Source organism: Leuciscus leuciscus (genome assembly GCF_965113295.1).
Source record: "Leuciscus leuciscus genome assembly, chromosome: 21".
Lineage (NCBI taxonomy): Eukaryota > Metazoa > Chordata > Actinopteri > Cypriniformes > Leuciscidae > Leuciscus > Leuciscus leuciscus.
The window spans coordinates 6,916,310-6,930,883 of record NC_138745.1 but is presented as its reverse complement, the minus strand read 5'-3'; the positions used below and the strand labels follow the sequence as shown (position 1 = coordinate 6,930,883).

Sequence of the window (14,574 nt, the reverse complement as noted above, 5' to 3'; positions counted from 1 at the left end):
TTGGCAGTAACTGCCAAAAAACAACAACAACAAAATAATTTAACACTGCTGCAAATGTTTCTAATAAAATTGCTGAGGGAGTGATGGCAAATTTTACATATTTCTCTCTTCTGACCTCTTCTCTTCTATTTTTTTTCCTCTTTCCTTGAAAGCCGTGGAATCTATCATGAGCGTTTTCTTTTGCTATTGGAGCAAATGGGGATAAAAAATATATATATTTGTTGTCATCATTCACCACTATAGAAATTTTTCCATCTACCGTATGACATTTTTTTTTTTCCATTTCATGACTTTAAACTGCAAACTTAAAACAAGACACTGATAAAAGTCAAACGATGCAACAGTCAAAGGCGTCCGACACGTTCATAGAGAAAATATGACTGATTCTAATGCATGGCCAGATGGATCTTTTAAGGTGAGCAGTGACCCTCACTAACAAATAAATCCCAAATATTTACGTAATTAAAGTATAGTACATGTTTTGTTCATTTTTATAGCATGAAATGGAATTTTTCTGTCTGCTACTGTAAGACACATGGCATTAACAGATCAGATGATCACTTAAAAAACTGCTATATGAAATTGAGCATACATGGACAAACATGTAAGATTATTTATTTATTTACTTATTTATTTTGAAAAATGACTTGAATATGTTCTTTAGATTCACCCTGGTACTCTTTGTGACTTGTCGCATGCTGTGAGACATCATCTGACTTCTCAAATCTGCAGCACAGTTCCAGTTGGTATTTTCAGCTAAACTTCCACCCTTCCACATCTTGTTTTGTTCTCTTCTCTTATATAATCACATTTTTTAGGGAGTGTTAGGTAGGAGTATGTAACTAATTGGGATGTGTGTTGCCATGTGGCCCACAAGGGATCAGCAAGCATCTGTGAGTGTCGTTTCATCACTGTTATCAGTCTTCCCAAAGGATCCTGAGTCCCCTTCCTGTGCACTGCTTCTGGGTGAGTCCCGTTGACATGCAAATGTAGGAGCGGAATAAAGGTATACAATAATCTGACTTACTGATGAGGCGAGGGAACTCTGCTGCTGTCTTGAAACCCTTTTGTCAAATGGATTAACATCTGCAGGTTTCTGTTAGGCACACTCCTTAACAGTGAAGCAATAAACCAATGTTTTAGTATTACAGACTATTTTATTTTTTTAAATATTTGTCAATTTTTATTTTATTTATTTTTTATTTTTTGTGGAACACAAAAGAACATTTTGGTAAAACTTTATTTTAATGTGTCCCTGTTACAGTGTAATTATGCATTTAAAGTCCCCCTGGTGAATATCAAGCTTTTAAAGGGGTGGTATAATGCCCCTTTTTACAATATGTAAAATAAGTCTCTGATGCCCCCAGAGTGTTTATATGAAGTTTTAGCTCAAAATACCCCACAGATAATGTTTTACAGCATGTTAAAGTTGTCCCTTTTTGAGGGTCAGTAAAAACGTGTAGTTTCATGTGTGTCCCTTTAAATGCAAATGAGCTGCTGTTCCCGGCGCAGAGGGCGGAGCTTCAAGAGTGTGTGTGTGTGTGTGTGTGTGTGTGTGTGTGTGTGTGTGTGTGTGTGTGTGTGTGTGTGTGTGTGTGTGTGTGTGTGTGTGTGTGTGTGTGTGTGTGTTAGCAGCTCCAATTACTTCACACAGACAAGCACTAAAATGTCAAAAACTGTTCTTTCTTTTATGTTTAAACTGGAGTTGGACAATGATGGAGAGACTCAAGAAGAAGTGACAACATGTAGAATGCAACAGGACAATTCTGAATGGTTAGTTGATGAATTTATGTTGCTGATGTGGAGTTAACTATCTTCAATTAGCATATTCTGTCATGATAATCTATAAAATCGCTAGTGTGGGAACTGTTGTAAGATGCCTACAGAGTGACATGCTAATGCATTTGTGTTATGTACTGTATTGCATGTGAAAAGACAAATTAGACAGCTTGATCAGACTCACAAATGTGCTCTACTATGACAACTCTTCCTCTTCTCAACATGGGGCGGGGTTTATGTAAATTTTAGGGTTGGTGATGTCACTAACCAGAGAGGAATGTTGTGTAGTCCCTACCAGTTTGTTGTAGTCTTTAAAAAACGTTTTCTTTTAAAAGCAAATATCTTCCTTTGCTTTGAGTGTTGTAACTTTGCAGATGTTGTTTATGCTCAAACAGCAACATTACACACTAACTAAAGTTAGAAAAGTGAAATCATAATCAACCACCCCTTTAATGCTGTTTATATGTCTATGTGGTGTTTTTAATATGCTTTAAGACAAACCATGTGCAAATTCATGAGTCAGCACCAATGCTGAGTACGTTCTCCTTAAAGCTACACTGTGTGATATTTTCCCCCATCTAGCGGTGAAATTGTATATGACTACCCAGTGAATATTAGTTTCTGTTCCTTTCAATTTCGAGGGCGTTTTAACTCCTACGGTGGCCGTATTATTCCAAGATTAACATGGCTTCCAGTTCGACTTCGTCCAATTGCGCCTTTAAAACTATCACCTGTGATCCGTCGCAGCACAGATTTATGTTACAAGGTAAACAATACTTTTTCACCATTGACGTGAGGAAAAGTAACGCAAGTTATACTAGAGGTCGTTCTGGCGTTATGCACAACCATGCTATGGTTAGACAAGCAACTATAAAACTTCGAATTTACACAAATAGGCTGAATTACCTGTTGAGAAGAAAGCAGGCAACTTCGGCGTCCGTTTTAAAATCTTTGCTCCTCATGAGCTCTTTCCATCTCGGAAAAGTTACTCCAGTATTGACTTTGGTCTTGCTGATTTGCTTGTCGCGTTGACGTTTTAATTCTCTCTTTCGCTTCCTTGGCGACTCTGTTACATGTCCTCGAGAATAGACGTGATCCTCCATCAGCAATCTTTCAAATCTGCCGGCAGTCGTGAGTAATCTCCCCCTCGCATTCGTCTCTGTGTCACTGAGTGTAAAGCGCGAAAGGCGAAGCTTGAATTTACAGGTATGTCCCTCTTTGGCTAATGTAGTTTCAAGATGGAGGGGCAACATGGCGACCGGCATTCGAACCCCTCACCCGTATGTACTTTCAATGGCAGATTATAAACTTACGAGAATACTTTATTACTTGAAAGAAGTAAATATACATTAATGAGCACATATATTTTTGAAAGAACTAAGTGTTTTTTGCTAAGAATCAACAAAAAAAAATACACAGTGTAGCTTTAAAACTGCTGTGAACTAAAGACATTCTCAAAAACTCGGTTTGAAATCGCTGGTGTTTCTGACGTCACAAACTAACTTGTAACCAATGGTCAACGAGTGAATCTCTGAGCTGGTGCGAATGTATGGGGGCGTGGCTAATTTGCATATTCATAGAACCGCGTATACTAAATGAGGCAAGGGTTTAGTTACATTCAAGCTATTTTAAGGCAATACATTTTTTTTTTTTCAAAGAAAAAACGGTTAAATATGTAATTTTGGTGATCAAATATTAATTTTCAAGGGATACAGTTATTGATACAGGGGGACTTTAAGTACTGAGTAATAATAATTAACTACATGTAGCCTACTTACTATAGGGTTGGAGTAGGATTAGGGTTTGGTTTAGGGTTAGTTTTGTCTAATTATAAGTAAATAACATGTTGAGGCAGATGATAGCAGCCTTATGTCCCAGTGGGGATGAAGAGGATTAAGTAAGTAAATACATGTATCATTGGTAACAAGGACACATTAATATAAGTGTTACCCAATTGTTTTGTAAGCAACTCTTTTTAAAAACACAAGTCATAGTGGTGTCTATCAAAAAAAAAAAAAAAAAAAGAAAGAAAGTTGAGCACAGAAGACCAATGGTCAAGGTCAGAATTTTCATTCTATTTCAATCCTATCGTATACCCCCAGAACACTTGGTATATACACCATGTTTCACACGGGATCATTCTGTGATAATTTTGTACATTTTTTTTTTTAAACTCGATGCTGGTCACTATTCAGTGCCATTATGGATGACATTCTTTAAAAATTCTTCTTTTGTGGTCCAAATTAGAACATTAGAACAACACCAGGGTGAGTAAATGATGACTTCATTTTCATTTTAGAGTGAACTATCAGTTTTTAACAATTTTATTAAAAATCTTCTTCTCTTAGTCATTTTATTATGTAAAATGAATAAGAAACATTTAAGAATTGGCACCAGGCACTAATCAAATTCATGCATTGATATTAACTTCAGTAACAACAACTTGCTCAAACGCACAATAAATAATATATTTCAGGGAACCGCAGCTGGGAAACAGATATTCTACACAGGCATTCATCACAGGACGATGATAAAGTCACCCTGTGTCATTCCCAAGTCTAAAAGAAACTTTTGATATATACTCCAATAATACACTTGATTTAAACGCTGATTAGAATTCAGGTAGCAGCACCTGAGGTTCATTTGCATGTGAATAAATGCAGTGGAGAGGAGAAAGAAAGACAGGGCAGAAGAAAATCCTGACCTGATCAAAATAAAAATACATCCCAGTGTGCATCAGGTGTGTTCTAGTATTGTGAAAAGTGAAAGGAAGCGTTCGGCATTAGATTATTTTATTAAAAACTGTACAACAAATACTATCATTATGTACAAATGCTTCGAAGTACTAATCATTTTTTTCAATCTTACAGTAATGAGAACAGATTTTGCATGGTAGTGGTGCTTATTGTATAATATATGATGTGAACATGTTCTTATTCACCCTGGCAGTCTGTAGTTGTGGATTTTGCACTGTGCATGTACAGCTCCAGTTCTTCTTGACCTTTGAGAGGGGGAAGTGGCATGTTTTTTTTACCAAGCATGCCTCCTGTACAGTGTGGGAATGAATTTTAAGCATATTCTTGGTGCTCAGTTTGCTTCCACTGGCATATGTTCCTTATGGCAGCGTTAAAATCTTCCATACACATCATCTATTGACCTTACCTTTGATTTTTTTTCTCTCATTTGCATATCTTCTGACATGTTTTGGAGGAGATGTCATGTTTTGGGTAAATAAGTCACACGGCTCAGAGAATACAATACCTGCACATGTGTTTAAAAGGTCAAAGGTACCGCACATTTCACTGCACTTTTTGACTGCAGACATTCTGACATAAAGGAAAGGAGAAGGGCTCTATTTTCATTATATGTTTTTTTAACAGAATAATATTTCAGTGCTGGTCATATTTTATGAAAGTACACATGGAATGAATAATTGCTTCAAATGAGTCTGCACTTATAGGGCTCAAGCGCAAAAGCATTGCATAGCATATTTTGCAGAACCTTAGATCACATAATGTATGTCATGAAGTTTGGAACACTGACTGGGGAGCGTCTTCATATTCCACACACTCTACACACCAACAATTATAACTGCACATATTACTTGAACATGATGTCAGGGTTATGTTTGTTTTTTATCTGTTTCCCTGTTTTGTTCATGTCTGAGTTTCACTTGTTCCTTTGTTCAGTTTCCCGCCTTTGTTCAGTTTCCATGGTTACGGTCATTATTAGTTCATTGGTTTCAGGTTGTCATTTATTACCTCGTTTCAGTTTGTCATTTAAGCCTCACCCTTGCCTTCGCTCTTGGTCCAGTCTCTGTTATGTTTAGATGTGTTTGCACTGCCTGTTTGCTTGCTTTTTGAGTAAGAATTAAACTTATTAGTGTTTTCTGAGAACCTGAGTCTTCTGTCTTCATCTTCCCTGCATGCATCGTTACATATAATGACTCAGAAACAAAATTGATTGAAACATTTTTGGAGTTTATTAGTGGTTTTGATCTCTATATTTATGTATATACCCAAGGAAATTTTGGTTGAAAATATACCAGTCAAAAAAGGAGTGGAAACATTACTATTTTTAATGTTTTTGAAATAAGTCTCTTAAGATCTTCAAGCCTGCATTTATTTGATCAAAAATAGAGTATAAACAGTAATATTGTGAAATATTACAAATTATAATAATGGTTATCTATTTGAATATATACTTCAAAATATAATTTGTGATTCAAAGCTGAATTTTCAGCATCATTACTCTGTTTTTCAGTGTCACATGATCCTTCAGAAATCATTCTAATATGATGATTTATTATGAATGTTGTAAACAGTTGTTCTGCTTAATATTTTTTAGAACCTGTGATATTTTTTTCAGGATTCTTTTAATAAAAAGAACAGCATTTATAAAAAAAAAAATATATATATATATATATATATTTAGCAACAATATACATTACCGTTCAGAAGTTTGGGGTCATTCATTTTTTTTAAAGTATATTAAAATAGAAAACCATTATTTTAAAATAACAACATTTCACAATATTAGCCTACTGTTTTTTCTGTATTTTTGATCAAATAAATGCAGGCTTGCTGAGCATAAGAGACTTCTTTCAAAAACATTAAAAATAGTTATATTTCCAAACTTTTGACTGGTGCTGTGTGTGTGTGTGTATATATATATATATATATATCATTTCCTCTGGTCACATTGAGACCAAGCTTCATAAAAGTTGCACATTGGATTGTTGATGTTCAACACCATTCTCCTGAAAAATCTTTGCAAACTTGCTGAAGATATCAAACCAAATTCTGTATGTGCCTTTGCCACATCGTCCTGACAAAGTTTGCTACCTACTGGCCAAAAGACACTTTAAATATTGTTAAGTTCATAAATTCACCACAAGGGATGTTATAATGAAAAAAAATCAACGTAACCGCTATACATTCTGAATAATGAAACTGAATGTCTGCATAACTGCATAAATCATTATTTGTTCCTATGATTCATGCCATAGGGTGTTTTCCATTGAGTCTGGACGGAATAATAGTAATGCATCTGCTACTGAAATTCCCTGAGCACGTCCTCATTTGGCAAAGAGCTCTAGTGTTGGAGGCTTTAATAACCTTTTATATTCTGTTATATTGTGTTTACACCATTCATAAGAGTAATAACTTTAAGGGTGATTATGAAGTGTAGATGCATCACTGTTCGCAAAGGCTTTTCATCTCCAATTTTGCCGCTATATTAGGGATCATGATACACTTTTCAATCCATTATAGACTTGCTGTTGGACAGATGAGAGAGAGTGCTCTGACTTTCTTCCCACTTCCTCTCATTCACACAAACAGTGCACTGCAGTTTAAAATAACTTGTTTGTGTCATTCTTTACAATTATATAAATTATATTGTTTTTGTTTGCTATAATGTGAATACTAGTTATAGTAGAACAGGGCTAATGCATAAACAGATTTTGAGATATGATCTAACATAATTGTAATAAGTTTAGAATCTGCAATTAATTTGGAAAGCAACATTTTACAATAGGTTTCCATTAACATCAGTTAATGCATTAACAATGAACAATACATTTGTTATTTTGTTGAAGTTAGTTAATAAAAATACAGCTGTTTAGTCCATGGTAGCTCAGTTCCAATAAATTAACAAATGCTATTTTGGATTTTAATGTATTAGTGAATGTTAAAATTAATATGAACTAAGATTAATAAATGCTAAACGTATTTTTTCATAGTTAGTTAATGTTTACATGTTGGTAACTTGTGTTAACAAATGAAACATTATTAGGGGCCAAGCACTGAAAGTGCGTAGGCACCTCCTGAAATCGTTGGTGTTCCTATTCTTCTTCTTCTTCTTCTTCCGTATGGAAGTCTATGGCAGCCCATAGAACGCTTGTGGGAAAGTTATGAAATTTGGAATTTGGCACACTGATAGAGGACAGTCTGAACAGTCACCATAGCAAATTTGGAGTCTCCAACTCAATCCCTCTAGCGCCACCAACTGTCTAAAGTTTCACTCATGTTTATGCTAATAACTTTTGAACTAAATTCATTTTCCCACTGATTCCTTGGCTCTAGACGATTCGATTGCATCATATGAGGTTATTTTCCAACATGAAAATCCTTCCACCATTTTGGATTTTTGAATAACCTACTTTTTCTAACTCATCCTAGACGGTTGCTCCGATTTTCACGAAAATTCATCTTCAGACCATGTCGACAAAAAGTTGATTCATCAAACCGTTCTTGAATACAGCGCAAACTCATTTTACGTAGCGCTTGCAAAAACAGACATAAGGCTTTATTTCCGCAAGGCTTTATCGTATTCAGATCAAACTTGGTACATGTCATCACAAGCATGACTTGAGGCTACATGCTGCGTTTCGGCTTCGAAAACTGGCTATTTTTGGTTATAACTTCTGAAAAGTTTGTCCAAAAATCATAAAAGTGGTGTCATTAGATTCAGGGTGTCATGCCGAGTCGACTGAGTTTTCCATATCGGCCATTTTTTTGCGTCGGCCATTTTGAATTTTGTACTAAAATGCTGTATTTTATGAACGCATGAACGTATTGTTACAAAACTTGGTATGGGTCATCAGCACGATGCTCTGAAAGAGTCTGAAAGTTTCGTACCAGCGCCACCTAGTGGTGAAAAAATGGTTTACATGCTTATAACTTTGGATTTGGTTGACTTATTTTCACGGGAGTCATCTCCTTACATTCCTGAATCCTTGCCGAGTCTAACAATACCAAACTATTGCATTATGGTTAGCACAATATTGTAAATTAGCGCTTAAAAAACATTTGCTAATATCTTCTAAACCGTTATTAGTACGATCGAGACATACCCACCGTAGGAAGTTTGGAAACATGAGTTGTTGGCTACTTGCAAATGCCCAAATGTCAAAATTTTGATAGTAAGTGGCAAAAAAAATTCAGTCACCCATGGGTAATTTTTATGCTCTCATACATTTAAATGTCTATAACTGCAAAACTAAAAGAGATATTTTAACCAAATTTGACACACATGTATGGGCTCACTCTGAGAACACATTAAAAAAGCATTGGAACTGCGCCACTTGGTGGCACTATAATAGAACAAAACAAGGAAAATGCCATTAATAACAATATAATATGATGATAATTAAATGCAACACTTTACGAATGCATTGGTGTACCGTTACAAAACTCTGTATGTGTCTTGATGATCCATTAAATCACATTTTTAGTTACTGTATATATGATTTTTCAGCCATTTTGCCTAAAATCATCTTTAAATGTCTTTAATTTCTCATTGTTGCAGTTGGTCTGACACTCCCAGACATGTTGGCATGTCTCTTTGTCTTATTTGCGCTTGACACCGATAATTGCTGCTTGCAGCTATATTTGTAAAATGTTACCATTTTAATAATAGGCTACTATCATTCATAATTTTTTGTTGAAAATGTATGTTGCATATTAGGTAAATCAGAAAAGTGTGAGGAAAAAAACACCATCACTGCTTTAATATTTACCTGATTTTTAATCAAAACAAGCATTTTTTGTTTCATGTTGATAGACGGAAAAATTATGTCGTCTTTTCGATTGCTCTCTTTGCTGTTCACATAACATTCAGCTCAACAATTTCAGAGGCTTTCAAGCTTTTCCAGTACAAAAGAAGCCTACATATCTTCTGCCATTTGGACAAATAATAATAGCTTTTAAAGTTGTACGTGCTGACACACAAAATAAGTTCTGTAGCAGGTTTATCTTACAGAAAATCACTCAAGATAGTTTGAAGTGCACATCGAAACAGATTCAATATTTTAAACGGTTGTGTGTGTGTGTGTGTGTGTGTGTGTGTGTGTGTGTGTGTGGTGTCAATGTCTGGCATCAAACCGCATGCATATTACAATCTTTGAAATCAATAAAACAATTACTACTTTCTGGGTGTGAAATAATAAATGTGCCCAAAAGGACCTTGAAGTGAACACTTCAATTGTATTTACTCGTAATATGTTCAAGGGTTACTGTAAGACATGGTCAAAATGCACTCGCAGCAAATAGACAATTCACTTATACTGTGTGAAGGTAAATTTAGCAACCAATTACTTTTACATTACCATTACAATATAGTTTTTTATTTCTCCTTGTGCTGGTTCCTAAATCCTTCCTCGTCACACGCAGTTATTACCTTGAATAAAAATGGCACTGCACCACGAATAAATTGCTGAACTAATAGCTTTTTGTCTAAGTTCAAGAGTTTACACAGGGCATTGTGCCCTCAAAGTTTCCACGAAGATTACTTGGTGTGTGTGTGTGTGTGTGTGTGTGTGTGTGTGTGTGTGTGTGTGTGTGTGTGTGTGTGTGTTTCAGTTAAACCCTACATTATGGGAACAAAATATCCCCACAAAGATGCTATTCATCCTTGTCCTTGTGGGGACAATTATTTTAAATTTTTTGGTCTAACTGAGGAAAACAGCTTATAAATCATACTAAGTGGTGTTTTTTGAAAATGTAAAAATGCAGAATGTTTTCTGTAATGGGTAGGTGTAGGATTAGGGGATAGAAAATACAGTTTGTACAGTATAAAAATCATGATGTCAATGGAATGTCCCCTTAAAACACGTAGTGTGTGTGTGTGTGTGTGTGTGTGTGTGTGTGTGTGTGTGTGTGTGTGTGTGTGTGTGTGTGTGTGTGTGTGTGTGTGTGTGTGTGTGTGTGTGTGTGTGTTGTGTGTACGTCTTTGCAGGTTTCATTGATTAGATGCTTGAAATTTCTCTTATCTTCTTTTTTTTTTGCTCACAAGTGGCACCTATTACAGCACACTTCATCTCTTAATAGCTGTGGTCTTTAACAAGCCTCTTCAGATTTGCATCTAAACACAACAGAGACCCAGTCCAAGTTTTTTTCCGCATTTTGTTTAATCAAGTATTTTAATAAGGCAGTTATGTATTTTCGGATGAGCACCTCATTATAGTAGTTGTGCAGTTCTCAGCATTATGAAAATACTTGATGTGGTCTGCTTCAAAAACATGAAAAACATAATAACATGGTTAGTTATTTTCAGACAAAGATCTAAAATGACATAAGCTCATCTTGTGCTTTCAAGCTCAAAGTGGCACAGAGACTGACATTTCTATTAACTGTTGTTTTTGGAGTCAGCATGTATGATACGGTTCTTGTGTGTAGGCCCATTAGGGGAATAACATTCCTCATTATACTTTAAAAACAACTTTAAAATAAAGTGTTATATCTGACACCAGGGCCCAGTTGTTTAAAGAGTTTAATCTGCATCAGAATTAGGCTATAGCCTATATAGATTTGGAAATCCCATGTTTTGCTATCCAGGATCAGGTAATAGGCCTACCTGTAGGAAAAATAGGATTGTATCACCCTAAACCAGATACACTTTCAGATTACCGAATCTTTAATACCAGTGCTCCAAATGGGGTTACATTTCACAATGGCTGCCAGTGCCAGCTATGTAAAGAACAACCGTTCCATTGAGTCACAGCATATGAAGAGTCAATATCACTTTAAGTGTTTTATTTGAAGAGAAAGAAAACTTGTTTTGAGAGTGAATGCAAAGTTCCTCCGGGAACACAAAACAGTTGCGAGAGAACGCAAAAGCATTAAAATTCATTTTTCCTCCCATTTCATATTTTCCGCTCTTCACCATGTCCCTTCAGAGTTTCCGTAGCCCCTCGTGTGATCCACAACAAAAACAAACAAATAGACATGCAATAAGGGATGCAATTAGAAACGTCTTTCGACTGGTACATCTCTGATGATTGTGCCAATAGTTTATATAAAGTGATTTAAAAAAAAACACATCAAAAGGAATCCCAATTTTACAAAACCTCACCTCAAATTTAAAGTCACTTGTTTGTGTCTTTTTCAGTTACACGGTGCCTCAAACATCCACACTAAAAATCTGGCATTTGAAATCTAATATAACCTACACTTCAAAATAAACATAAAACATATTTTTTTTCATTAAACTCTTCATTCAAACTGTTATGTTGATATTATTCTTTCTTATAACATTATCATTTTGCATTTCACTGGTGGTCTCACACTTTTAGACCCCAGCTTTCAATTTCTTCAAACTTTGAAATGAGATGAGTGGTATTACTTTAATAAAATAAAGTGTTTTATTCTAAATGAACATTTCACCTTTTTGACGGACTGCTGAAATTGATGAGGACTCAAAAATATTTTGGCCTCAATTTAAGATATATATTTGAATTTCATATAAAATTTCGGTAACACTTTATAAGGTTTCATTATAGATATAGACATTTAACATGAAATAATAATGAACTTCAAATCTACAGCATTTATTAATATAATTAATAAATGTAATGTTATAGGCTAATTAATGGTGTTAATTATAATTTCAGCAATTGTAATTATTATTTCAGCATTTACTAAAACATGATTCAAATGAAATGTTGTATTTGTTAACATTCGTTAGGCCTAAAGCAATGCGAACTAACACGAACAAACAATGAACTGCTGGATTTTTATTCACTACTGAAGATTAAATACTGTAACAATATTGCTCATGGTAAGTTCATAGTTATACACATTAACAAATGAAACCTTATTGTAAAGTGTTACCAAAATGTAATAATTTTAACATAAACTAATAAACTTAATGTGATGTATATTTGTCAGTCATACATAAACGGGTAAGATGTCGGCAATATAGTGCTAATAAACTGAATGTTTAATATCCAGGTTTATATATTTATCATCAATAAATGCAATTTCTTCCAATTTCGTACATTTAAACTAATTGAATATTGCTTGTTCCACAGCTATAGCAATATTTTAACCATGTTAAAAAAATTGGTTCTTCTGTTAGAAGAGGTGCATTTTGAAAATACGATTATTTAAATAAAATCAATTAGATACAAATAATTAATAATGCATGATTTTTTTAGTGCATCTTATCCGTTTGATTGACAAATGCATTAAGTTATTGTCTTGTTTGTGTTAAAAACTCAAAAAGGATGGGAATTTTATATAATTCAAATGCATAAATCTTAAATTTAGGCCTGAGTACTTTTTGAGTGCATGTAAAAAATAAAATGAGGACATACGCATATTAATTCTGATGCTATAAATAGGTTATTGTGAAATGAGTCCAGACTCAACGCTCCTCAATCTGACCCGGAATCCCACAGCAGTCGCTCAGTGCAGTGGAGGTGAAGGGCATTATGTCCAGGGAAATCTCCATCTCTCCCTCCTGCTGCTCGAGCGCAGGCAGCAACACGTTCCTTTGAGTACGAGACAAATCAGACGCCACCGAGACCTTGTCGAAAGGTAAGTCCATGTGCTCCCCATGACCGGGGACCAGACCCAGGGCTGAGGGAACACCCTGCGCGTCCTTATGGAGCAGAGTGGTGTCGTGATGGTAGGACACCAGCTCGTTGGTGAAGTTCACCGTCTCCACCGCAGAGGACGCGCAGAGTCTGTTGCAACCCAGAATAGTGGTAAAGGCCTTCCGGAAATCCGCGTTGAACGCGTAGATGACCGGGTTGAGCGATGAGTTGGCCCATCCGAACCACACGAAGATGTTGAAAGTGGCGCTGCTCACGCACAGAGAGTCTCCAAGAGTGTCCAGGTCACAGAATGGCACGATGCAGTTGAGGACGAAAAAGGGAAGCCAGCAGAACACAAACACCCCCATGATGATGGAAAGTGTTTTTAACACCTTAGTTTCTTTCTTGAAAGTGCTTTTCAGCGACTGTTCGCTCGCGCAGTCGTGGTTGTTCTGCATGTGTCCGGCTGCCCTTTCCAAAGTGGAGATCCTTCTGATCTGCGTTTGTGCGATCCGATAGATCCGTGTATATGTTCCTATCATGATTATAACGGGGATGTAGAAGCTTATAAGTGAAGATGCAATTGCATAAGTCCTGTTTAGAGTCGCAGTGCAGTCCTCCGAGTGTATGGTGAGATTTAAAGGCGCGTTATGATCCACAGCCCTGTGCCAGTTCAGTCTGACAGGGATGAAAGAGATCAGGACAGAAAGTGTCCACGCCATCCCGATCATTACAAACGCCACCCTTTGGGTCATTTTACGCTCGTAACGGAAGGGGCTCGAGATCGCCCAGTATCTGTCCAAACTGATGATGCACAGGTTGAGGATAGACGCCGTTGAACACATGATATCAAAAGCTATCCAAGTGTCGCAGAAGCTCCCGAATAGCCAGAAGCCGGCCACCTCAGAGACAGCCTTCCACGGCATGACCAGAACAGCCACGAAGAGATCCGAAACTGCCAGGGATATGACGAAAAAATGAGTGACTTTGGATCTGAGATGCCTGAATTTGATGACGGCGGCGCACACGAGCGTGTTCCCCAGCAGTGTGGAGAGGATGAGCGCGCAGAGAGCGCAGCCCGTGAGCGCGCGGACTCCCACACCGGAGCTGTCCCTTTCAGCACCATCGCTCTCCATGGGGCTTTCTCTGGACACAGATCAAATGGGTCATCTTCAAGTGGCTCCTCACGTCACCAGTTTCTCTGTTTCCTACTGAAGCTCTTTTCCAAAAGCTCTCGATGTCTTCGTTCTGCAAATTGGCATCGCGCGAATTCCTTCTGATTAGTGCGTAAGAGGGAACAATGCACTCTCGCTACTGAAAAAATATTGAGTTTGATGGTGTGGCACAGCGAGAGAGAGAGAGAGCGAGAGAGAGAGAGAGAGAGAGAGAGAGAGAGAGAGAGAGAGAGAGAGAGAGAGAGAGAGAGAGAGAGAGAGAGATCGGTTCAGTTGGATCTGTGCGCTCACTGACTTGGA

At 36.6% G+C, this 14,574-nt stretch overlaps 1 protein-coding gene across 1 annotated transcript; it reads right to left on the bottom strand.

Annotated features, from left to right (window-relative positions):
* Positions 1–12,778: 12,778 nt before the first annotated feature.
* drd6b (dopamine receptor D6b) lies at positions 12,779–14,349 on the bottom strand. Its single transcript, XM_082151548.1, has one exon. The coding sequence runs from the start codon at positions 14,233–14,235 to the stop codon at positions 12,928–12,930; it is 1,308 nt and encodes a 435-aa protein (XP_082007674.1). The 5' UTR covers positions 14,236–14,349; the 3' UTR covers positions 12,779–12,927.
* Positions 14,350–14,574: the final 225 nt, after the last annotated feature.

Excerpts from the sequence above, each read along its gene's own strand:
- drd6b (XM_082151548.1), bottom strand. The coding sequence starts at position 14,235 with ATGGAGAGCGATGGTGCTGAAAGGGACAGCTCCGGTGTGGGAGTCCGC.